This window comes from Hippopotamus amphibius, chromosome 3 (assembly GCF_030028045.1).
Source record: "Hippopotamus amphibius kiboko isolate mHipAmp2 chromosome 3, mHipAmp2.hap2, whole genome shotgun sequence".
NCBI classification, from domain to species: Eukaryota; Metazoa; Chordata; class Mammalia; order Artiodactyla; family Hippopotamidae; genus Hippopotamus; species Hippopotamus amphibius.
In genome coordinates this window covers 31,672,365-31,699,252 of record NC_080188.1, presented here as the reverse complement: position 1 = coordinate 31,699,252, position 26,888 = coordinate 31,672,365, and the positions used below count along the sequence as shown (strand labels likewise).

At 43.7% G+C, this 26,888-nt stretch overlaps 1 protein-coding gene across 1 annotated transcript in view; it reads left to right on the top strand.

The window, feature by feature from the left end:
• Positions 1 to 16,158: 16,158 nt before the first annotated feature.
• The window catches only part of IGFBP7 (insulin like growth factor binding protein 7), a 70,210-nt gene continuing 59,480 nt past the window's right edge, over positions 16,159 to 26,888 (top strand). Inside the window, exon 1 of the mRNA XM_057726562.1 lies at positions 16,159 to 16,782. Coding sequence (XP_057582545.1) covers positions 16,308 to 16,782 — 475 coding nt within the window. The 5' untranslated portion in view covers positions 16,159 to 16,307. The remainder of the gene's footprint in view (positions 16,783 to 26,888) is intronic.

Below are 26,888 nucleotides of genomic sequence, written 5' to 3'. Positions count from 1 at the left end.
AAAAGCTGGTACAAAAGTGTAAAGCAATTATATTCCAATAAAGAGCTTAACAAATAAAATAAAATAAAAATTTTTTTAAAAAAAGCCCTTTCAGAGACAGAGCAAAGTCCAGAACTGCAGACGGCCATTCAGAATCTTCCTCCATTTTATCCCTGTTCTTAGTTGAAGCACTTTGGCTCGCAAAATGGGAGACCCATTCAAGCTAGCTCAAAAGACGGGGTGTGTGTGTGTGTGTGTCTGTGTGTAGAGATGTTATTGAAGTGATGCAAAGGAGCTCAAAAGAACCAGAAGTCCGCTAGGAACCACGCGTGGGCTCCCTAAATCCCTCAAGGACCACAGAGCCCCTCTCGTCTCTAGTTCCTTCACAGACTCCTCCACCTGGCAACTATTTTCCTGTCTGTGGTCATGGCCCTCCCTGCCCACTAGCTTCTGTCGCCTTCTTGGAAAGGCCTTCCTTGACCCCCCCCATATGGTGATGTCTGTCTCACCCAATTATACTCTATCAGATGACCCCGTTTTACCATTCTGTTGCCTTTATCACTGCAACGTATCAAATGTTTGTGTCCCCCCCACAATTCGTATATTGAAACTAATTCCCCAGTGTGACGTTATTTAGAAATGGTGCCTTTGGTAGGTAATTAGGCCATAAGGGTGGCGCCCTCATGAATGGCATTAGTACCCTTATAAGAAGAGGCCAAAGAGCTACCCAGCCCTCTTGCCACATTGTGAGGATACAACTAAAAGACAGCTGTCTGCAAACCAAGAAGCAGGTTCTCACCAGAACCTGACCACTCTGGCACTCGAATCTCAGACTCCCAGCCTCTAGAACTGAGAAAAATAAATTTCTGTTGTTTATAAGCCACTTGGTCTATGGTACTTTATTATAGCAGCCCAAACTGACTATGACAATGACCACTGAAGTTTTATTTGTTTGGCCATTTCCCCACTTTAACATAAGACGGATGAGAATAGGACTTTCTTGTGTGCATCACTGTAGCTTTAGGCCCTAAAACAGCATGAGGTGGGTAGCACTCTGCAAATGCATATTTGTTCACACCCAGTGCCCTCTGTTGTGAAATCTTTGTGAGCATTGCTTCAGATTCCCAAGCACTGTTTGGTGCTCTAGCCAATTGACGGACTGTGCCTTTAGTTCTGGCATCTGTCCTTGGTCCATTCAGCCAGGTCACGGGAGAGGGGTCACAGACAGCCCTTTCTAAGAGAATGGGAGGTGTTAGGTTTCTAGAGGGATCTGTGGGTGAAGAAGATACTGAAACCTGTCTCAGAGGGGGCTGGCCACTTTGCAGAGTTACCTCCCACACACACGTGTGTACACAAGTGGATGTGCAACCCATTCTCTATCCCATTCACATGGGCCACTCACCATGTAGACACTCAGCTCAAATTAGGCACTCAAAAATTTTTGTTCAAAAAATTTCTTTTTGATTAGGTCACCCTGTATGCCCTGCTTCCAGATCTTGCCTCAAGCTGTTCCTCTTTGACAGAAAGGCCTGCCCCAACCAGCCCAGCCCCCATCTATCAGTCTATACATGTTATAACCTCACTTCAGAATACAACTCAGATTTTACTCCTTCTCCAGATTCTGCAATTCTAAATTAGGCACTCTTTTCCTCCAAGGGGCCACCTTGTTTTAACTTCTATTAGGGACTTATTGCAGGCTTCTTTCTAAGAGAAAGGCAAGAATCAGATAAGAAAATGCCACCCAAAGACCGCAAGCAGTGGTACCCCAGAGACTTATTGACAGCAAGATGGAGATAAAGCGTGACATCCATGCCAGGTGCAAGAGGATGCTACGTGAGTGTGCTACTGTTGAGGGCACGGGTTCCTGAAGGAGGCCACTGGAGAATGCTGTGGCAGCACAAAATGACACGGAAAGAAGCAGTGAGGGTGACATGGATAAATTGTGCTCATTTAACAGCCAGGATAAGCCCAGCCTTTACCCAAATGCAGGTGTCTCTAGATTGCATCCCTGAAACCAATGACTAATGTCACCTGGGGTATTTTGAAAATCACCGAAGTCCAGACCCCAACCTAGAGATTATGACTTAACTGCTCTGAGGTAGAGTGTGGTCATGGAGAACCACTGGCCTGAAGCTGTACCAAAACACCTATCATAAGAGAAAGACGAGGGCTTTGGCTCCAAAGCAGCCTGGGCATGAATTCCAGCTTCGCCATCTTCTGCGAGTCACTTAAAATCTCCGAGCCTCCATACAGGTAAGATGGTGCTAAAAATTCCTATGTCATATGATCATTGTAAAGATTAGAGAAAACACGTTCAAAATTCCTAGAGCACAATGGACCCTCAATGAAAAACTGGGTATACGTACTATTAATGCTTCCCCCCAGCCTGTTGCAGATTGATATTTAACACCGTATGGTTTAAATGTGTAAGGCAATGTTACCTGCATGACAAAATATGAGTGCGTTAAGGGTTGCTTTGTTTCTGTATGGCCCACCTCAGTCCAGCCATACAGGAAAGTTGTTTGTCAGGGCAGATGTACACTACTCTGAAAATTAACAGCATCCAGAATCTGACTTCTCATTGAGGCAACACGCCCTTAATAGATAACATTCGTGTCAGCAACTACAGACCAGGAGGCAGCTGTGCGGCCACAGAGCAATTGACATAGAAGTCAGTAGCTGCTCTTGAATGAGAATGCTGTGCCCACAGAAAGCAGTGGGCAGCAAGGCACTATGGGAACATCCCATGAGTGCAGACCAGGCACCTATCACATTTTGCAGGCACATTTTTGTATATGAGGGGAAATCCATCATCATGAACAAAAGGCAAGGAGAAATACCTTTCCTGTTTTTTATTAGCAAAATAACAGTATCCAGTCCCCAAATGCTGTTCAAGAAATGCTTCCTGGCTTCTTCACCCTGCTTGACCCTCTTCCCACCCAAAACTGACACTAAATGCAGAATACAGTCATATGAACTGAGACTTGTAAAGTGTGGCCGGACCTAAGCCAAGTTTGTGTGTAAGATAAATATGCTATCATTATAGTCTGAACCACTAGAGAAAAGAGAAATTTTTAATTGGGGTAATTATTTGTTGACTTAACTTAGTCTTGTGGAAATGTCGATGAGCCTAGACTCCCACTTTAAATATAAGATGTGGGGGGTGGAAATTCCAACGTGGGAATCAATAGATTAAATTAAGACAAACCATTGCAAAACAAGCAAAAAAAATATCTATGATTAGGACCCTAATCAGGACACTAATCCATGAATTGACCTATTGATTTTTCTCGGCTGTGGACCCTAGCCGGTGCTTGGTCATTATGCTCGATAGTAGGGGGTCAGCAAACTATAGCCCATGGGTCAAACCCTGGGCCCACCACCTGTTTTTGTCAATAAAGTTGTGTTGGAACACAGCCACATTCATTTGTTTACCTATCATCTCTGGCTGCTTTCATGCTACAACAGCAGAGTTGTATAGTTTTGAGATCATATTGCCTGCAGAGTTGAAAATATTTCCTATGTGGCCCTTGACCAAAAAAGTTTGCCAAGTCTGCTCTTCAGAAACGTGGCATAATGTTATTTCCCTACTAAAAGTACTTGGGCTAGACGTGATATCTTAAGTATTAAAATATGTGCTTGAAGATTTATGCTTTATGTGGAGTCTATAGAAGAGCAATGATGTGCTTGTTATTTGTTACATATCATCTGGGAAAAAATTACTAAGTAAAATTACCTTATACCACTAAATATTTTTATATAGGTAAGAGTTATGCTAACAATAAAGACTTCATTTCAGTCTTTGTTAGTAATTAGTAACTGGTTAGTTATTTTCACCTATCAGGGCAATTTGGAAAGAAAATACAGTTCATATTATTTCTGTCTTAGTTTTTCCACAGATTAAATTTAAAAAGGAAATAGAACTGGTGTGTTTAATTCAACTCAGCACTTTCTAACAAGGATGAAATAGTGTCAATTATATGCACTGCAGTTGTTTTAAAGCAAACTGAAACATAAAATATACTCAATTTAATTAAAGCATAAAACTAAAATGAGGTATCAATAGTGAAAGAGTGAGAACAGCAGTATTGGTATGGTAGTCTTATTTATGCATCTAGATTTACTGCATCCAAAATTGTGTGGGTTTTAAGCAGTCATTAATGGGAATCTGGTTAAAATAGAGCAACAAAGGGTGGGGGAAAACAATTTAAATAAGTGACATTTTTCTTTTTTGCATTTAGCAATCTCCTAAAGAAGGGGCTATTAAATTTTTAAATCAGTTTTTAATCAAAGTTTAGTAGTACAATATTTAATTGAAAACAACACCAGGTGTTCTTTATCAAAACATCTTTCACAATGGCTAAATCAAGGTCTGAGAAGTTATTTAATGAGATCATGTTGGTCTGCAAATATAGCAGCAATTTATTTCCTTGTAACACCAAAAACACACAGGTTTGGAGGCCGGCCCTGGTTCCATTGACTGCTATCTGCTTCTCATAGCTCTCCTTGTGTGGTCCAAGCAAAGATGGGTGCTTGGAACACCAAACCTCAAAGCCCAAAACCAACAGATGAGCCCAAGGAATCTGTGCCCTGGAGACTGGCACCCTCTTTGAACCACAGGAAAAATCCCATCAATATGACAGGGCACAGGCAACAAACTGCAAGGTTCACAGGCATATAAAAGCAAGAAAGGGAAGTCACAGAAGCTTGGCTTCAATGAAGAGTCAATTTCAGAAAACAATACTTGACAATTTTGAAAGACAGAATTCTAAACTGACCATCCAAGATTTCCCACCCTAATCTCCAGGACTGTAAATATGATGAGATATCATGCCTCTGATTATCTTATATTATCTGGCAAAAGAGATTTTGCAGATACAATTAAATTATCACTGATCAATTGACTTTGAGTTCATCAAAAGGGAGATTGTCCAGATGAGCCTAGTCCAATCACATGAGCCCTTTAAAGGCAGACCGTGGCCAGTGACAGAAAAGGAAGTCAGAGAGATCTGAAACACTAGAAGGATTTGACAATGCTATTCCTGGCTTTGAAGACAGAGGGGGCGACAGGGAAGGACCAGAGACCTGACCAGCCAACAACCAGCAAGAAAGTAGGGACTTCAGTCCTACAACCACAGGAACTAAATTCTGCAACAACCTGAATGATCTTGGAAGTGGATTCTTCCCCCAGACTCTGCAGATAAGAATGCAAACGAACCCACACTTTCATTTTAGCCTAGGCAGAGGATCCAGTCAATCCTACAAGCTGCTAAGCTTGTGTTAAGTTGTTAAGTAGCAATAGAAAACTCGTACAACCACCACCCCCTCCATTATTCAGGCCAGAATGACAGGACATTTCCAAAGCATGTACTGGCTTTTCTTATTGAGGCTCTGCTGCATCAAATTCGTAAGACACCACCCCACAACACTCACCATGGAATTAATAATATTTCCTCTCTCTGGAAGAGAAGATGGAATTGAGACTCTATGACTATTAAGCAAGTTACACTGAGATCTGGACGTACCTTTTCCAAAAAGACAAATACTGCTAAAGATGGAATATGTGATGCTTGTGCGATTCCTGAGAGACACCTGTCCACAAAAGTTGTGCCAGTTAGCTGTTCAATGCTGCTACTACATAGTGGAGGTGGACTTAACTATGAACCAGCTTCAAATGGGGGTGATTAAATTCAGATTGGATGTTGACACTGATCATCATTTCTGCTACACAGGAGATAATAAAAAGGGATAAAAACAGCCCCACCCCAACCCCTCTGAATCAACCCCTCTTTGTGAGTAGAACCCTCTGTGTCCACTTTGCCCTTTAAAGAGAAAGACTAGAAATATTTATCCTTCTGAAAAAAATGTGTCTCACCAGCAGGGGGCTGAAACCAGTGAGGGGAATATTCAAATGTCATTTCCTGTTCTTTGAAATAGAGAATTAAAGAGCAATAGGAAAGCCCTTTGATGCCTTGGAACTCTACCCTATTGCTTATTTTAAAAGGATGAGGAAGGAGAATCCACAGACTTCTGCAGGTCCTAAAGCAGCAGCCATGAGGCTGAAGAACTCCATGGGTGCAGAGAAAGCAGTGCTTTTTAAGAATTATGGACAATTCTCCTAGAGACCTTCCTATCATCACATGGCTCAGAGATCCAGCTTGTAAGTCTTGCAAGTTAGGCTAGAAAGACCAGCCCTACACAAACAAGTTTTCCTCTTGTCCCAGGCACCATTTTAACTTCATCAGTGTTCACATAGGGGTTTTTTTTTTTTTAAAAAAAACGGATGTCCTTGGGACTTCCCTGGTGGTCCAATGGTTAAGACTCCATGCTCCCAATGCAGGGGGCCCAGGTTCAACCCCTGGTCAGAGAACTAGATCCCGCATGCTGCAACTAAGACCCAGCACAGCCAAATAAATAAATATTTTTAAAAACAAATAAATAATAAATGGGGATGTCCTTGTAAAACTGTTAAAGCATCTTCAAACTTAAGTCTCAAACCTTAGGTATCACTAATATCCTAAGTGTGGCCTGCAAGTCTTTAGCCCCAAGGGCCACCAACAGAGCTACCCACCCATCCCCCTCACTACCATGAGTCCCTCCAAAAATCATGAGAGGAGTCAAATGCAGAAGCAAAGTAAAAGGAAAATGAAGCTATGTTTATGTAATTCCCCCCAACCTAGTGAGAGGAAAAGGTCCAAAAATATTTTATTCCATCAATTTTAACAAAATCAGTGGTTTAGTAATCCAGTGAAAACACCAAGGAATGCACAGAAAATGATTGAAAAATAACATTTATTGAGGGTTAATTAGGTCCCAAGTCCTGTTCTAAGTGCTTTATTTGTACTAGCTCATTTGATGTCCCTACAGCCTTGTAAGGTAGGTACTACTCTTATCCTCATGTTATAGGTGAGAAAACTGAGGCACAGAGAGGTTAAGTTGCTTACCCAAGGTCATACAGCTAAAAACTGCTGGAGACTGGAATAAGAGAAGAAAGGGACCTCCCTCCCCACCCCCCACCCCCCGCCACCACCACAACCACGGGGTAAAAAGTCTGAAGAATGTACGGTAACTGAGGTGTCTTAGACAACAGTGAGCTAACCAGGGGAGGATATATAGAGAAGATATTTAGTCATGCATGCATGCACGCTCCTACTGGGCTGAGTGCTAGCAATACAGCATAAGCAGTAAATCAGTTTCTAAAGCCAGTCATCATCCTTGAGATTGCACAGTCTGTTGGTTGGATACAGTGCAATGAAGCTAAGAGGGAGAATGTGCCCAGGAGGGGCCCCTCCGCCAGACCTGAGGGTTAGAGAATGTTCTTCCCACGGAGAGCAACGACTGAGCCGAGACATGAAGGAGGAAGCAAGGATTCTCTGGGGGTCAGAGCAGAATGCCTTAGCCCTTTGAGAAAGACTTTCTGCATGTTTTAAAAATAGACCCCAAAAGAAGAGAAAATTCTGACAGCCAAATTCCAAATGGGTTGAGTCAGAGTTTATTTTTCCTCCTACCCTGAAAGCCTCCAGGGAAAGAGACGGGGCTTGGTAAAGGTAGGGTAGATGGGTTGGGAAAGGCTGGAAGCTAGGATGTGATATGCTTACTGAAGGGAAGGAAGCCCTTGTGGGCAAATCCAGCTATGGATGTTGTGGGGGAACACAGCCTGGAGTGTGGACATGTACGTGGAGAATACGTAAGTTGAAAGTAGTCCAAGTAAGTGCCCACCCAGGACAGCCCAGCAAGAAGGAACTGAACTTCTGGAGCAGACAACGCAGAGGTCTACATGAGAAGACGGGCATCAGACAGACCTGGCAACAAACTGTGGGAGTCCAGGTGTGGCTAGGATTCAGAAGCACAGCTCCCAGAAGGGAAACAGGCAAAGAAGGCAGGGTTCTATCACAGACAGAGAAAATAGGGTCTTGGGAAGGAGATGTTTGCTCAGTTTCTCCAGGGAATTCCAGAAAGCAGAAACGGCACATGAGAAGTTTAGAGAAGACAGCACATCCAGGAAACCGGAAGCCTTTCTGTTTGGTGGATCAGGGAGGTCAAAGGAGAAGGTGGAGTGATGCAGCTGGAGGACCGGTTTTAAAGTGCCTTATAAAGAAAACTGTAAAGGACTTCCCTGGTAGTCCAGTGGTTAGGACTCCGCGCCTCCACTGCAGGGGGCATGGGTTCAATCCCTGGCTGGGAAAAAAGAAAAAAGAAAAAGAGAATTGTAAGAAGTATGGCATTCTTCTTATCAACTGGGGGTGGTAAATCAACAGTATTTATTTGAGTATAAACCCTCGACTGATCAGAGCTGCGTCAAGGAGCCCAGATAAAGAATTTGATGAAGAATTTTATGTAATAAATGGTTTGATGCAGTTATTACCTGAGAACAGCTCTAATGCAGTCCCCAATGAACTCTTCTTGCAAATGCTAGTGGTATAGAATTACATTAAGATGTGACCCAAAAAGATTTAGCAAGATGGTTTCTTACAGGCACGTGAAGCTGGAAGGTGTCACATTCCTATAGTGAGCCAGTTTCCTGGACTCTGGAATGTCCATCACCTCATTGCTGTGGCAAAAGGGGTGGAAGGTTTTCCCACACCTGCGTCATTGCCACCACAAAGTCCCTCCTGCCACTCACTGCACACCTACCAGGACAACTCAGTGGGTCTGCTTGCCACCCTGGAGGCTGTTCAAGCTTCCACCAGAGCCCCCTGCTGTGTGCGAACCTGACCCATGGATTCCTGAGACCTGGAACCACACAGAGAGCTTTCACTGAGGACCACGGAGACATTAGTTTCTTTCTCTCAAAGTTGTATCCTGTCTCCCCTTTCTTGACTATCTCATTCCCAAATCACTTTTCTGTAGTAAGGAAATCACTGGGGAACCTCCCCCACTCCTGAAGGCCTTGACTTTCTTTTCTTTTTTCTTTTCTTTTCTTTTCTTTTATACTTTTGGCTGCATTGGGTCTTTGTTACTGCGCGCGGACTTTTCTCTAGTTGTGGTGAGCGGGGGCTACTCTTTGTTGCAGAGCACGTCTGTAGGCCTGCGGACTTCGGTAGTTGCAGCATGGGGTTTCAGTAGTTGTGGCTCAGGGGCTATAGAGCGCAGGCTCAGTAGTTGTGACGCATGGGCTTAGTTGCTCCACAGCATGTGTGATCCTCCCAGACTAGGGCCTGAACCCACATCTCCTGCCTTGGCAGGCGGATTGTTAACCACTGTGCCACCAGGCAAGTCCAGGCCTTGACTTTCAAGCCAACACACCAGTGCATCTCATGTGTTTTCAGGACATTTTTGAGGACAAAATTTTCACCTTTGAATCTTGGAGAGAACTTTAAAATGTTACTTTTCAAGAAGGCATAGGAATATACTCAAACAACCTGAGCGAATTCCACTCAGCAAGAATCAAAAAGAAGAGGGACATACATTTTTCCAGTATTCCCTCTGTTGTAGCATATCACCATTTCTCTTAAAAAACAAACATTTTTATTAAACATGAATGCTATGAGGAGGCACTAATGAGGGAAGTGGCTTGGCATGACGGGATTTGAATTTAAAGTTTGATAGCTATGGATTTTGACAATACTGGAATTAGCTTGTTATTCGCCTAAGAGGCTGACATCCCAGCTAGGTAGCTGCACTGCAGGAGTAAATAAAGCAACAATCATGTCCTTTGAGTATCAGCTTTTTTAAAAATAAATTTTTAGCATCACTGAAAGGAATGTTGTTATTCTAATCCCTTAACAAGCTTTAAAAAAAAAAAAAAAACCAGCATCAGTGAAAGAAAATTTGTTATTCAGCTTCTTAACATTGTAGCTGCTCATCTATTCAGAAGGGAAGGAATCAAGGCTCTCAGGATAAACATCCTCACAAACTCTCAAAGACACCCACGTAACCCCGTCATGAGCACAAAGCTTTACTCACAGTTAAGTTTGTGACTGAACCACTTATTCCCTGAAAATATTTTTTTGATGTTTTCCCAGGCCTCTTACGATGAGGAGCCATTTTTTATTTTTCTACTTAGCCAAGGTGAATTACAAATCAGGCAACTGGAAGATTAATATGGGGGCACTGCATCATTTACCACCAAATGATCATATCCTTTCCCCAATAACAAAAAAGGATGGAGCCTAATTAGGAAATAACCCAAAGAGATTGCTTCCTACTTGTTGTCACAAGAAGCAATGCTCTCCAATTTATTTAATAGAGGAATGTAAATGTAAAAATCTATATTAATTCAAAGTTAAGGTATAAAATAATGAATTTTAAGCCAGGAAATGAAGCTCCTAAAGGTTTAAGAGCCTCACATGACCTATTTGCAATAGTAAGGATTAGAGCTTAAATCTACATTTTCTGTGCAACGGTGTATATTTGGAAGTTGGCTTGTTATTCAGTGACTTTCTGAAATCTTGAAAGACTGTCAGATAATAGAGCAGAACACAAACAAGACCATCTTCCTTGATGATCTCTAAGAGTTCTCAGTTATCTCTGTGCCCCTGATGACTTACAATCAGGGCTAATGGCACACTCCAGCATCAGCTAGCTTTAATGACCTCTAGAGAGTCCCTCGAGTTCTGTCTCTAATATTGAACTTTATAGGCTATTAATGCCTTTTCAGTTATATCATTAGCTATTTCCCTGCATAGCACTGCAGCTCTTTGAAGAGATCAGATACAGAATGCTGATAAAAAATCAGTTTCTGTCCTTTATTAAACAGTAAGATTTTATCATTGAGGGGCTTCACATACAGAACAAACATCAAGGGCTTACTCTAAGTCAGAGCCCTGCGGCGTCTCTATAGCAATGTGTATGACTACTAGAGAGCTTCCCCCTGCTTCCCTTTCTAGAAATGTCCAAAAAGGATAGACCTGTGTTTGTAAAGAATCAGCACATCCAAAATCAAGCTGGTCTTCTTGCCTCAACGCAAATCTGCTTCTGCAGCAGCTTTCACTCCATCTCCCATGCAAGAAATGTCGAGGTTTCTCTTGACTTCCTCTCATGGTCAGTTGCTTCCTGAGGCCTGTATATTCTACCTCTTAAAGATCTCTCAACCATTCCTTCCCCTCTATTTAGGGTGACCATATATCCCTGTTGTCCAGGACAATCTTGATTTATACCTGTTGTCCAGTGTAATTATGAGCAGTGACCCCTTTTGCTCACAAAAGTGTCCAGGAAGGACAAGAAATCATTATGGTCCATCCCCTCCGGTCCTATGGCCATGACTTACTTGAAGGTCTCATTGATTCCTGCCTGGATAGCAGCAGTAGTTGGCAGTAGTGAGCGGTAGTAGCTGTCAACTGATCTTCCCTTTCATCCATTTACTTTTCAGACTTTTTAATTGAGTGCTACTTCTGAACCACACACAGTGCTGGAACCCGATGGGGCCTTCACTGTAAAGCTGTGCAGTTTACACACTGCACAAGGGTACCCGGCCCAGGGAGCAAGTGAGGCCAAAGTTCAGCCCTCCTTCCACCTGCCAGGCCATGCACCTTTGTGGGAGCTAGTTCTCTTCTCAGGAGAAAGAGGCTCCTTTTTCCTGGCACAAAGGCTCCAGCTGCTTGCCAAGTCTTGCACCCTCAGTGCTGCATCTGCCTACTCGGGGTGCTTTTTCCTAATTCACATGAAGGCACTGCATAGGCTTCAGGTAGCCTCTGCACTGTGAAAATTACATTCCTTCCTCAAGTCCATCTCCAGTTGAATCCATTTTCCTCCTCCGTATTGAGCTTCCTACATTGCAAACCTGATCTTGCCTCTCCCCTGCATCCTTCAACAACTCACTGTCACCTATAAGTTCCAGTCCAAAGTCCTGGGCATGATCTGCAAAGCTCTTGGTCACCTGGCATCTGCCCTCTCTCCAGACTCACTTCCCCCCATTTCTCCCCATACACACCTTGCTTCAGCTGTGCTGAACTTTTTCCAGTTGTTGCAATGTGTCAAAATGGTTTTCTCTGGCTTCATTCCTTCTTTTTTTTTTAAAGATTTATCTTATTTATTTATTTTTGGCTGCGTTGGGTCTTAGTTGCTGCATGCGGGCTTTCTCTAGTTGTGGCAAGCGGGGGGTACTCTTTGTTGCGGTGAGTGGGTTTCTCATTGCGGTGGCTTCTCTTGTTGTGGAACACAGCCTCTAGGTGCACAGGCTTCAGTAGTTGTGGCGCACGGGCTCAGTAGTTGTGGCACACGGGCTTAGTTGTTCCACGGCATGTGGGATCTTCCTGGCCCAGGGATCGAACCTGTGTGCCCTGCATTCGCAGGTGGATTCTTAACAACTGCACCACCAGGGAAGCCCCTTCATTCCTTCTTACGTGGTGTTTATCTGGGCTAAGACGGTAATCCACACCCCATCCCATCACCTGACAATCTACTTACTGATGCTGATGAAGAAGGAAGCAGGAGAGGGAAAAAGATGATTGATAAAGATGAGAGATAATTACTGCAACAGACTGTTGACTAGAACAACTCTCCCCTTGCCTGAAAATGGCACTAGGATCCATAATCCAAAACTCCAAGAACTGGAGCATGTTCCTCAAATGTTCCTACATGGCCCTACCTCAGTCAACCCCACCGGGCACACTAACCCCCACTCTAATAAGGAGGTTGAGGGTAAGAGCCTAGTGGAGGATGCAGGGGGTTTCTCCTCCCCTCCCATGCCTGTGCCCCACCCAAAGAAGCCAAGTAAAGGGGGAGGAGCCAACGTATTTGTGATGATTGCAATAAAGAAGACAAGCATTCCAGTTTCCAGCTAGACATCTGCTGGGAAGGATGGGCACAGAGGAACACAGCAGGGTAGGTTGCATGGCACCATGGGTTTCCCACAAATGCTACTGAAGTTTGCTGGCCAGAGAAGCCCTGAAGATGCCCCACCAAGAAGGATGCTTGCCAGATACAAGGACCCATCAGTGAAGGGTATTGGTGTATACTATGGGTTGGGGCAGGGGAATGTTGAGACGAAGTAGGATGGAAGAGAAGGAGCTGAAAGGAAATCTCTCATGGGTCACTGCCTTTCAACCAAAGACCACCAGGAACATACTTGTAGTCAAATAATGGGTTTATTACTCATCTTAGCAGGAGAGAATGGACTCCACATGGAACTGTTTGGGGGTCTCAGTAAGAGAAAGTTAGAAATTATTATGGGATTTGTGCTTTGGTTGAGTAATTTTGGGAAAGGTCTAAGGAAGCAGGAGCTTGCTTTAGATGGGGAGAATTCTGTGACTGAGTATCTCAATAAATCTTATCTATAAGAAAGGCAAACGAGCAATATAAAGCTATAATTGGTAAGGCAGTGGTCTTATTTAGTGAAGGGAGGGGGATTCTTGGTATTTTGCAGGTGGCATCTTGTGGGAAGAATCTTGCCCTTATGACTCTCAGAGGAAACCAACCCTGCTGGCACCCTGACCTTGGACTTCCAGCCGCCAGAACTGTGAGAAAATAAATTTCTGTTGTTTAAGCCACACAATCTGTGATATTTTGTTATGGTAGCCCTAGCAAACTAATACAGATCTATAATGAGTAAAGAGATTGAGTTAATAACCAAACACTTCCCATGAAGAAAAGCCCAGGTCCAGATGGCATCACTGAATTTTACTAAACATTTAAAGAAGAATTGTATCAATTCTTCACAAATTCTTCCAAAAAAGCAAAAGATAATGAAACACTTCCTAACTCATCCTGTGAACCCACTATTACCTTGATACCAAAACCAAAGACATCACAAGAAAAGAAAATTGCAATCCAATATCTCCTATGAATACAGATGCAAAAATCCTCAGCAAAATTTTAGCAAATCACATCTAGAAACATATTAAAAAGGATTATACATCATTATATATCAAGTGGGATTTATCCCAGGAATGCTAGTTTGGTTTAACATTTAAAAAATCAATTAATGTAATACACCATATCAATAGAATAAAATACAATTTCATTGATCATCTTAATAGATGCAAAAAAGACATTTGACAAAATGCAATACCTCTTCATGATAAAAGCACTCAACAAACTGGAAATAGAAAGCAATTTCCTCAATGTAATAAAATCATCTATGAAAAACCCACAGCTAACATCTTACTTAATGGTGAAAGACTGAAAGCTTTCTCTCTAAGGTCAGAAATAAGGCAAGGAAACCCACTCTCACCAGTCTATTCCACATTATACTAGAGGTTCTAACCAGGACAATTAGGCAAGAAAAAGAAATATAGGGCATCCAGATTAAACAGGAAGAAGTAAAAGTCTCCCTATTTGCAGATAACATATCCTGTCTCCACATCTAGGCTCTTCGTCTCACCAGAACTGAAGCTGAATGGGTGACAATATCTTCTTTCTTGGAAGGCAGGAGTTGTCAAGATTCTTTGTAAAGCCTCCGTTTTCCTGCCTTTTCTCCTTCTGAATAACCATGTCTTTTCCTATTTTCAAGTCTTCCAGATTGTTGTCATCACACACAGGCCAGGGACCCCCTTCAGTGATATAAACCCTGCTTGCTCTTCTGCTTGCTGGGCAATGAGGGTCCCCCCCAAAGGGACTCTACTGTGTCTCGTATTTGCATTCTTACTGCTGGCTCCAAAGCAGGGTTTGAAAAACACTGTGGTGTGCAGCCCTTGGTGGTGCAGCTGCTGTCACTGCCTGCCCCCTACTCTCCCAACCCTCCCATACACAGAACTTTGCAGTGCCTGAGGCTTCATCTGGCTACAGAGCCCACCCTGTCCAGAGCTGACTTGATAAGCATCTTTATTGTTGATAAGCATCTTTATTGGCTGTCTTCCCCTCCTCCTCACTCCCCATCGCCTCTGCCCCCCAGCTGGTGTGTCCTGACATGGCCTCTCAGGCAAACTACTTGCACTGGAATCCTTGTCTCAGGTTCTGGAGATCCTAAAGCTACAACAGTCATAACAGGTCATGAAATCAACTTATGGGCCTTGACCAGCAAATTAATAAAATTGAAATAGAATAAGCAATATCAGAGTGCACTCTGCATTTGTTTCAATTTGGGACTGTAGACTGGGTCATGTAAACTCTATCACTGAGGGACAAAGGCAAGAATACTTAGGAAAAGTCTGCTCTAAAGACTTTTCATTGTTTTATAAACAATTATCATTGCCAACATATGACCTTTAAAAAAAAGTGCCACTTTTCTAGAATATGTTAAGGAGAGGCCAAGGAATAGGTGCTGGGTTTTCCAAATAGGAGGATGCTTGGCTTTTTACTGAGTTTTGTGACTAATTTTCAAAAAAGTTTACAATAATTATCCTAGGAAGACTCTGGTGAGAGTGACATCTATGCATTGCTGGTGGCATTGTGAACCGCACGCTTTCAGTTAGCAATCTATAAATCCTTGGATTTGTGCTAAGAAAAAACTCAAAGAACTCAAATGCGACGTGCAGAATGACGCACACTGCAGCGTTGTATGTTCAATAAACATGCAAACAACTTAAAAGTCTGGATAAGAGAGATTTGAAGAGCCCTTTTCCTTGGGGAAAAAACTTGAGTTTGCAAAGCACTTTTCAGAAAGACTGAGGAGGAACTGCCAGTCATTTACATCAACAACCTCACGGAATGACTGGTGAACACTGGGGTGCTTCGGGGGCCTCAGTGGCACCCCTGGCTGTGCTCAGTTCTCCGGAGAGGTTTGATGGAGGTCCAGCACCACATATTATAAACTGAAGACATGACCAGCTCTCTCATGGGCTCCAGTACCCACACTTAAAACTTGGCATAAGAAAGCACAGGGGGAGGAGGCAGTTACGAGGTGTCAAAAAGAGGAGTGGCTGGCAGCGATGTGTCTGTCCTTTTAGCTTGGCACGCAAGACCGCACCGGGCCTGTGGCCAATGGGGACACAAAATCCCCTAGTGGGGTTTGCGAAACGAATTGTGCTTAAAAGAGCTTCCCAAACCGCAAAGCAATCAATACTCAGGTCTCCCAGACCCACGGTGAATATAATGGATTACACATGGGGTCATCACAAAGCTGCTGTTAAGAAGTATGAACACCCGGACCGCGAGAGTCGAGGGATCCGGGGGTGAGGGAGCTGTTCTCACCGCGGGCGATCCCCAAGGGACGGGGTGCGGCCCTCGGGAGCCGCGGGCTGAGCAGCAGCCGGCGGGGTGCGCTCGGAGCCAAAACCAAACGCAAAGCGGCGCGAGCCGGCGCGTCCCCGGGCCCGGCGGAGGCCCCGCCAGCAGGGGCGCGCTCGAGCCCCGCGGTCCCGGGAGGGGCGGCGCGGGCGCAGGCGGCCACGCTCTCGCCGCCCCGGGGTGTGGTTCCCGCGGCCCAGCCGGGCGGGGCGCCGGGCTTAAAGCGCCGGCCGGCCGGACCCGCGCGACTCGCGCTCCCGCCGTCGCCAACGCGCCCCGCCATGGAGCGGCCGCCGCTGCCCGCCCTGCTCCTCGGCGCCGCCGGGCTGCTGCTCCTGCTCCTGCCCCTCTCCTCTTCCTCCTCTTCGGACGCCTGCGGCCCCTGCGAGCCGGCCGCCTGCCCGCCCCTGCCCCCGCGGGGCTGCCAGCTGGGCGAGACCCGCGACGCGTGCGGCTGCTGCCCGGTGTGCGCCCGCGGCGAGGGCGAGCCGTGCGGGGGCGGCGGCGCCGGCAGGGGGCACTGCGCGCCGGGCATGGAGTGCGTGAAGAGCCGCAAGAGGCGGAAGGGTAAAGCCGGGGCAGCAGCCGGCGGCCCGGGGGTGAGCGGCGTGTGCGTGTGCAAGAGCCGCTACCCGGTGTGCGGCAGCGACGGCGTCACCTACCCCAGCGGCTGCCAGCTGCGCGCCGCCAGCCTGCGGGCCGAGAGCCGCGGGGAGAAGGCCGTCACCCAGGTCAGCAAGGGCACCTGCGAGCAAGGTGGGCACGCGCGCCTTCCCCTCCCACCCCGCCCCTCCCGACGGGGAGAACCGGGCGCCCCCTCGTGGGGCGGAGCCGACGCGGCGTCCGCGGCCGGCGCGCTCGGCCGGTTCCCGGGGCTCCTCCCGTGGGCATCCCGGCAGACAAGGGGAGGAGGGGAGTTGGCAGTGCCGGGATGCCGGGAGGGATGAGCAGCACCACCCCTTCTCTTTTTTTGGTGGTTTTATTTTGAGAGTTCGGTGCGTGCGCCAAGAAAGTGAGGACTTGCTGGGCGAGTGTCTATGTAGAAAAGATTCCCGATACCATAGACTCTCCCGTCCCCAAAGCCCACCCAGCTCATGCTAACACCTGGCAAATCGATTCGCAAAAGCTGCCCGCACTCATTTGGGAACCCAGAAATGTCATTTGCTCTTCATTCTTTCTTGGCTTGAGTGTATAGATAGAGATGAAGTCGAGAAATAAGGGGAAAGGCGTTTGGCGATGAAATACAGTACAGGGACTTTCAGAGAGAAGTTGTTTGTCCCATGTTTGATTGGCTAGATTGTAAGAATTTTAAAAATTGGATTTCATGGTTTCTTAAGATGAAGGAAAACGATTCACTTACTGGAAGTTACAGATTCTTAAACAATCTAATTAGCTAATTATTTGTGGGCAAAAAAAAATACAGATTCTTTGAAGATATTTTTATGGTGTCGTTTATGTTGTGAATCTTATGACCATTTTGTTTTTCTTTCTTGTTCCTTTTTTTTGTGTAATTTGTCCCCAGGATGCACTGTTCAGCAGGAATGCCTTTGAGGTTATGTTTGATTGTTTATTTTAGTCCAAACAAGTCCAAGCTTGCCATAAATGAAAGGGGAAAATAGAGTCTGGACTTGCAAAAAAAAAGAAAAAGGAAAAAAAAAAACAGCTTTTTTAGAGTCTGAAACATTTTCCACAGACAGTAGTTTCAAGGGAAAGTTAGAAATCCAACCTTGGCAGTCCCTCTCCTGGTCCCAGCCAAGGTAGAAAAAAGGGAGAGAGAAGGCAGTTCTCCTGAAATGACAGAAGCAGTTGCTTCTTTAACACAGCTCAGACTTTCTCCAAGCTTTCCAAGTAACATTTTTTTTTTTTAATTTTTCCCAGAAGTCTAAATGGCTAATAGGTTATCTGTCACTGATTTTAGAGTTCACTGTTGAAAGCCTTAAATAGTGTAACCAACTTACTGTTAACTATTTGTATTATCATCACCTTAAACTTAAGTCACAATCCAAAATAATCTACATACTCTTCCAACAGAAACAGTCATTTGCTCCTTTGGATCTAAATTATCAGTCATACCATGAAAAGAGAAATGTGCAAGCATAGCTTAAGAATTCATTCCAAATATTGACATTTTTCTTACACGTTCCAAGGGGAATTTTTCCCCAGTCTTTCCAAATTGCTGGAACTTGCCTTATCAGAGCAGAAGGTTAACTTGGTGATTATTTAAGTATTATCATCCATCCTAGCCTGTAGCTAGTTTTATCCATCTTCTCTCATGCTATTTACATCTCTAAACACTCACACAGTGCAATTATAAAATATTGAGACTGATAGCTGTATAGAATTAGACGTATAACCTCATTATCATGAAACCCAGATCCTCAGCATCTCTCCAGACTGCAAACCTCAGGAGGGGTACAGACCTAGTTTTTCTTTATGTTTGGGAAAATTTTAAGAGAAATAACATCTAAAACTGGAAGCCTTGTCATAAATTAGCCTTTTCTTCCCAACCTAAATTTAGAGTTAAGGGGTCTAGTGCCTGGGACCATTTATAGAAGAATGCCAGGGAGCGCAGAAAAGATGTGAGGTCCACCAGAGTACTTTTCCACAGCAGAGATAAATGGGGCTAAAGCCAGATCTCGTAATATATTTCTCCTGACTCCTGGAAGTGTTTTGACAATTATAGAAGCAAACCCAACAGAGTGCCATTAACTTCTGCGCCATTTAGTATTGGGGCTTTGCAAAGAATAGGAAATGCATTTTCTAGGTTCTTCCAGCCTGGAAAGAGTTCTTCTACCCTCAGAAGAAACTTAACTTATGCTTCCTCAGGTACTGTGAGGGGGAGGGCATCACTCCCTCTGGTGATTGGTCTCATTTAACCTGCTTTTATTGAGCATCTGGCAGGTGCCGGCACTGTGCTAGATGCTGCACAGCTGAGGATGCACAAAATAGTCTGGTCTTGCTGGTTAACAAATTATCCATACAAGTTACAAACCTACTTCCCGGAGTGCTTTCTCCAGGGGGAGACACTCTGAAGCTGTTCCCAACCCCTTCTTTTCTGAGGTCACCACTTACCCACCTTCTGGGGAGAGACCTTGGTCTGCTTGTTTTCTATGCCTCTGTGATAAGAGGCAAAGCCATCTTCCTAAAAATCTGTCTAAAAGGTAGTGACCCTATTGTATGTTAACTGTATCTCAATAAAAGTTCTTAAAAAAAAAAAAGTAGTGACCTAATAATCGCAAATCTAAAACTGTCATCATGAATTTAGTGCCATTAGATCTTATTGCGGTCCCTAAAGTCATGAGTAACTGGAAGAGGAGATTTGAAAATTCAGTTTAATAAACAGTTAATAGAGACACCAAGATGTGTAGTAAAATCTCCCAGTTAGAAGAGCACATGGTGCTCCTTTATTCCAGTTCTTGGTTACTCCTTTTGTTCATGGTCCATTATATCTTAGCTCCTTGGCAGTCCCTTGTTCCCTTTGGGTCCCATCCCCTCTTCTTCCTCAGAATTAATTTTTACTTGTGGGATTAGAATTCATTCTTAAGGGTCTTCCTTGCTAGCACCTTTAGGACTAAGTTAAAACTACCTAGCACTTCACAATAACTATTATTTTGGCCTCTTCTCTCCAACCCCCTTTATGGTCCAGCCACAATAATCGTTTGGTCATTGCTGTTGTGTGCAATCAGACCCTCACTTATCTTTCCACCCTTTGAACTCGTAGCCTTCAGGGATCAGCTGGTGTCACTTTCTTTGTGAAACCCCTTGTCTTTCCCCTCCTCACCCCCCATAATGATGTCCTTGTCCTTCTTTAGCTCTGTGTAGGCTTCCAGACATTTTTTTTAATGTTCTGATTCTGTTTATGCATTTTTTGCAGGGGTTTTGAGGGTGTTACTTTTTTAAATTTAGTTTTTATTGGGGTAATATTGGTTTATAACATTAGATAAGTTTCACGCATACAGTATTATATTTCTACTTCTGTAGACCCAACAGGGTGCTCCCTACCAAAAGTTTCATTTCCATCTGTCACCATACCGTTGACCCCCTTTATCCATTTTGCCATCTACCCCACCCCACTCCCTCTGGTAACCACTGCTGTGGTGTCTATATCTACATGTTTATTTTTGTTTGATTTGGTTTGTTCATTTATTTGGGGGTTTTGTTTATTTTTTTTTATATTCCACATATGAGTGAAATCATATAGTATTTATCCTTCTCTGCCTGACTTATTTCACTTAGCACAATACCCTCGAGGTCCATCCATGTTGTTGCAAATGACAAGATTTCATCTTTTTTTTATGGCTGAGTGGTATTCCATTGTGTATATATACCACATCTTTATCCATTCATGCATCAATGGACACTTAATGTCATTTCCATATCTTGGCTATTGTAAGTAATGCTGTGATGAACATAGGGTGCGTATTTCTTTTCATATTAGTGTTTTCGTATTCTTTGGGTAAATAGCCAAAAGTGGGATAGCCGGATCATATAGTAGCTCTCTTCTTAATTTTTTGAGGAATAGCCATACCGCTTTCCATAGTGGTTGCACCAGTACACATTCCCACCAACAGTGTTCAAAGGTTCCCGTTTCTCCCCATCCTCACCAACACTTGTTATTCCTTGCCTTTTTGATAATAGCCATTCCTACAGGTGATATCTCATTGTGGTTTTGATTTGCATTTCCTAATAATTAATGATCTTGAACATCTTTACATGTGTCTATTGGTCATCTGTATGTCTTCTTTGGAAAAACACCTATTCAGTTCCTCTGCCCTCTAGCAATTTTTTAAACAATGTTTATTGCACATGTACTATGTATATGTGAGCAAGAGGTATCCTAGCAGAATAGTTAAGATGCAGAACTCTAGAACTAGACTCCCTGGGTGTAAATCTTAATTCTGCCACTTACCTGGCTTTGAGCATGTTCCTTGACCTCTCTGGGCCTTGGTTCCTCCCCTGTAATATAAGGATTGTAATCATACCTATCTCATAGATTTGTTCTGAAGACTCAATAAGATAATACATAGAAAGCACCCAATGAATATCCATTGTTGTCATTATGCAACTTGAAAGTAAGCTCCATGAGGGAAGGGAATTTTTGCTCCCTATTCTATCCTCAAGGGCCTAGATCAGTGCCTGGTACCAGTAGATGCTTTGAATATATGTTGAATGAATGAATATATGAATTTTCCAGACACTCTTCTAGTCTCAGGGTAAGCAGCCTTGAATAAGATAGACAAGATCCTTCTCTTGTGGTGTTTACCATAAGCTTTAGACAGAAACAAGTAAACAAATATTTTCATGTAGTCATATGTGCTGTGAAGAATGTGCGCCAGGGAAAGAGGATAGAGACTAGGGATGGTTGAGCAGTATAAAGTGACGTGGGCGAAGCCATGCCAAGGACCCTTGTGAGGATTTCAGCAAAGGAAACAGAGCTCCTGTGGGGAGAAAGAACTCTCCTAGTTAGCATAGCACCTTCCACTACTCCAAAGGGCTCTTTGAATGTCTGTCTTCCCCACTAGACTGGAAGCACCTAAAGGAGGGACTCCATCTTGATTATTCTCCATAAACGCAGTGGCTGGCTAATGGTTGGACATTTCCTAAATATTGGTTGATTAAACACAGGGATCCTCTTAAGAAAGTGCCTTTTCATTGGAAATGCAGGCAGTGGACTCTGCTGTGTGTCTGCCCTCTTTTCTCCTTGCATCTCTGGCCTGCTTGATGTGTAGACCAGGGAATACATCTCACATTGACTCACCTTCCCATCCTCTGCTATCCTGAACTCGAACATTAGGTGGTCACGTTTCCCCTCAAATCCCAACATTCTCACATCACGTTGCTGGTTAGAATTAGGTTTAGAGTAAAAGAGACTGTTCTGTAAATGGAAAAAGCTTAGCTAAAGATTTCGATATTCAGAAAATCATTTAATGAATTTTAAACATCTCTTCTTTGAGAAGTTCATGTTAGGCTCATTTTTATATTGATAATGTATCATTTAAATGCCCGTGTTCTATTACTGTCCCTCAATGCATTTATGAACTTATAATATTGTGATTTATAATAAGGAATATATACTTGATCTTCATCCAGTTTCTGCCACATATTTCCCTAAAACCCGTGGAATTTCCTGAGTATTAGGAGTGGATCCAAGGTATCTTTTGTTATGTTAATAAGGTAACATTTGGAAAGGCCCTAGGTCACCTAAGAATGGGGGCTGATTGCCAGTGGAGCCAACTGTGTGATTAGTGGATTGGAACTTTGGGTCCCACCCATGACCCCCCAACCTCCTGAGAGGGGAGAGAGGCTGCAGATTGAGTTCAGTCACCAATGACTGAATGATGTAATGCTACGAGTTAATTGGTCTTGACTATGTAGTGAAGCCTCCATTGAAACCCAAAAGGACTGGTCTGGAGTTGGTGAACCTGTAGAGGTGCTTGGAGAGTAACTCACTTGGAAAGCATGGACGCACTATGCCCCTCTCCCTGTGCATCTCTTCCATCCGGCTGTTCCTGAGTTACACCCTTTTATAGTAAAACTAAATTTTACTAGTAAGTAAAATGTTTCTCCAAATTCTGTGAGCCACTATAGCAAATTAATTGAACCCAAGGAGGGAGTTGTTGGAACCTCTGATTTGTAGCCAGTTGGTCAGAAACACATGTGATTACCTGGACTTGTGATCGGGGTCTGAATTGGGGGTTGGGGAGCAGTCTTATGGGACTGAGCCCTTAACCTGTGTCAGCAGATGCTATCTCCAGATAGATAGTGTCAGAATTGAGTTGAATTGTAGGACATCCAGCTGGTGTCGAAGAATTACTTGGTGGTATGGGGAAAACACACACCATTGTAAGTGGTGTCAGAATTGTAGAACGTCATTGAAATTTGAAACCGGGGTTCCAAAAATAAATGAAATTATTATGGCTAACTCAATAGATCCCACCACTCTTGCAATAGCGCCTAAAATCCTTAACTAGCCCCGAGGCCCTCCATCCCCTGGCTCTGTTAAGTGTCCAGCTGCTACCCCTGCTCTTCCTCTGCGGGGCAGCCCCGTGGAACCTCCGGCTATTTCTTCTGCCTGGAATGCTCTTCTCGTTTCAGCCTCCAACCTCTTCTCCAGCCAATTCCTTCTGATCGCTGTCTCAGTTAGGACCTCACTCTTCCAAGAAGTCATTCCTGGATCTTTCTCCACAAATCTGGGTTAAGGATGACCCTCCTCTGGGCTCCCTGACCATCTGTGGTATAACTGTGTTAGTTTAACAAAGTATTGCACTAACTTGCTCCTTTCCCCCTGTTGAGTGATATAATTGGATTTGTTCTTTTTAAACATCTGTTGGCTGCTCTGAGGAGGGTGGATTAGAAGGGGCCAGGCTGCAGAGACTCCCGTTAGGAAGCTGTTATGGTAACCCCGGCAAGACATGCCTGGACTCCTTTCTCACAGGCTGGTCCTTTGCATTCTCTCTCAGGTCTTAGAAGCATTGTCAAATCTGGGTTCCTAACCTCCACGGCAAGCCATTTTGTTACTTAGGGGTGAGAAGCCTGTACTGTGCTGTTTTCTTACTAAGTGACTCCTCACAAATTGCCCTTATTAGCCAGCCCTGCTCCCAAATTAAGGTCACTTGCTCATTTCAGGAAGCTCTTCCTCCTATAATCCCCATTTCCCTGTCTTCCCCCCCTCCCCCGCCATCTCCCCCCCCTTCCCCTGCCCCGTCTCCCCCCCCTCCCCTCACCACCACTTTTAGATCAGAAACAGAAAAAGTCACATCTCAAAGAGACTATCCCAGCCCAACAGAAATGCTTTAAAATATTTTCTGGCTTCAGTTGCTCTTTGGAGACAGAAATATCCAGAAGTTGAGTGTACCACTGGTTTGTTCTTATCCCTTTACCCAGTTTTAATTAGTGCATCTTAGGAAAGATTTGAAAACCTGAAGAAGCTTTAGAAAAGAAAATAGGCAGCCTTGAAGACGGGTCTTAAAGGACTTGAGATTCTTTTTTTTTTAATTTAACTTATTTTTTTATTGAAGCGTAGTTGATTTACAATGTTGTGTTAATTTCTGCTGTACAGCAAAGTGACTCAGTGATACATATATATACATTCTTTTTTATATTCTTTGCCATTATGGTTTATCTCAGGATATTGAATATAGTTCCCTGTGTTATACAGTAGGACCTTGTTTATCCATCAACTAATCCCAAACTCCCAGTCCATCCCTCCCCTCCCCCCTGCTTGGCAACCACAAGTCTGTTCCCTATGTCTGTGAGTCTGTTTCTTAGATAGGTTCACTTGTGTCATATTTTAGATTCTACATATAAGTGATATCATATGGTATTTGTCTTTCTGTTTCTGACTTACTTCACTCAGTATGATAACCTCTAGTTGCAGCCATGTTGCTGCAGATGGCATTATGTCGTTCTTTTTTATGGCTCAGTAATATTCCACTGTATATATATACCACATCTTCTTTATCCATTCATCTGTCCATGGACATTTAGGTAGTTTCCCTGTCTTGGCTGTTGTAAATAGTGATGATATGATCATAGGGGTGCGTGTATCTTTTTGAATTGTAGTTTTGTCTGGATATATGCCCAGGAGGGGGATTGCTGGGTCATGTGGCAATTCTATTTCTAGTTTTTTGAGGAACCTCATACTGTTTTCCATAATGATTGTACCAATTTACATTCCCACCAACAGTGTAGGAGGGTTCCCTTTTCTCCACACCCTCTCCAGCATTTGTTATCTGTAGGCTTTTTAATGATGGCCATTCTGACAGTGTGAGGTGGTACCTCATTATAGTTTTGATTTGCATTTCTCTAATAATTAGTGATGTTGAGCATCTTTTCATGTGCCTGTTGGCCATCTGTATGTCTTCTTTCGAGAAATGTCTATTTAGGTCTTCTGCCCATTTTTTCAATTGAGTTGCTTGATTTTTTGTTTGAGTTGTATGAGCTGTTTGTATATTTTGGAAATTAAGCCCTGTTGGTTGCATCCTTTGCAAATATTTTCTCCCATTCCATAGGTTTCCTTAAGATTCTTTTATTTTTTTTTTAAAGACTTCTTTTTTAAAATTTATTTATTTATTTATTTTGGCTGTGCTGGGTCTTAGTTGCAGTATGTGCGGCATGCATGCGAGATCTAGTTCCCCGACCAGGGATCCAACCCCAGCCCCCTGCATTGGGAGTGCGCAGTCTTACCCACTGGACCACCAGGGAAGTCCCGCCTTAAGATTCTTTTAGAGAGATATAATCCAAAGAACAAGTTAATGTTTCTTCATGGTTTGGGAATTAGTTATTAAATGGAAGGTGTCTGACCCACTGTTGTACAGTTCTTCAGGAGACAAATTAACAGGCTGGAATGAAATAGCCACAAGGCACACTTAGATTATACACCAGGAAGAATCTGCAGTAAAAGCTGTTGAATACTGTAAGTGCTCATGTGGGAGTCAGGAGAATTCTGTTTCGAAGATTCTTTTTTATGGAGCTGAGAGATAACCTAAGGGAGGAGGGGAAGCATCTGGGGGAGGGTGTTCTAACTTTTAAGATCTTTTACACTCTGACTTATGAGATGGAGTGACTGAGCTGAGAAGGCATTTATTTGAGGCCCTTAAATATGATTTCCATGTTTCTCTAGAGCGTGCCCTCAGGGTTTATCTTAGACTTGCCTTCTAGAAGACACTGCCTTATAAGGCTCTCTTTTGGGTAGTTCAGTGACAGAACTCCCGTGGCTAGAGTCCAAGGCCAGCCAGCCTTCCCTTGTTTTAAATTCTTCCCCACAGTGGATAAGATTATGGTGCTTCCTTTCCCTCAAGCTACCCCACAAATAATCTCACCTCATCTGTGTTTTTAATTGTAAGACAAATAACATCTTGTTTTTAGCAGATGTTTGACAACAACAAAAAAGAACCCGAATTATTGTCAAAAGAACTTTTAAGCCAGGGAACATATGAGTTTAACTTTTTTTGTAATTTAGATCCAGGAGTGGCACTGTTAAAAAGCTTTGAGGTGGAATAAGACTTAGGAATATGTAAATGAGTAAGTCTAGTTATTTTAGTAAACTTTAAAGATTTCCCAGTAAATCCTTTACCCTTTTGGGGGGGGGGGGGCGGGTAGGAGAGCAGGAGGGACTATAGAAATATGCAAGGAAAGCTTTGCCAAGCCTGATCTGTGTGAATTTTTCAGGCTAAGACCACCACCCCACCAGTATCCCACCACCCCTATGAAGCCTCCAAGAGAAAGTGAGGAGGTCAGGAGAAATAAAAACAGGTTGATAATGGGGGGGGGGGGGGTATGTGTTTATTTTTGACTTAAAATTAATGTGTAAAATAGCTGAATTCTGTTTTATCCCAAGCTGGATTAATGGCAGATGATCTGGTGCCTTTTTTTGTTGTGCTTTTTTTTTTTTTTAAATTGGAGTACAGTTGATTTACAATGTTAGGTTAGTTTCAGATGTACAGCAAAGTGAATCAGTTATACATATCCACAGATCCACCCTTTTTTTTTGGTGGGGCGGGGATTCTTTTCCCATATAGGCCATTACAGAGTATTGAGTAGAGTTCCCTGTGCTCTACAAAGGTTGTTAATAGTTATTTTATATATAGTAGTGTGTATATGTCAATCCCAGTCTCCCAGTTTATCCCCCCCCACCCCGCCCCGTCTTATCTGGTGCTCTTGAAAAAGCTAATTTGTTGAACTGACTTAACCATCCTGCAGAGGAAAGCAGGGTGAGGTTACTTAGAAATAGCTGGAGCTAGCAAGAACCCCGCCCCCTCAGTGCCTCCACCAAGCAGTGCGTCACCAGCGAGAGGAGCCGTCGGCTGGGCCCCAAAGCAGGTCCAGGTTGCAAAGTTTGGAGTCTGAAAAGTAAGAAAGGT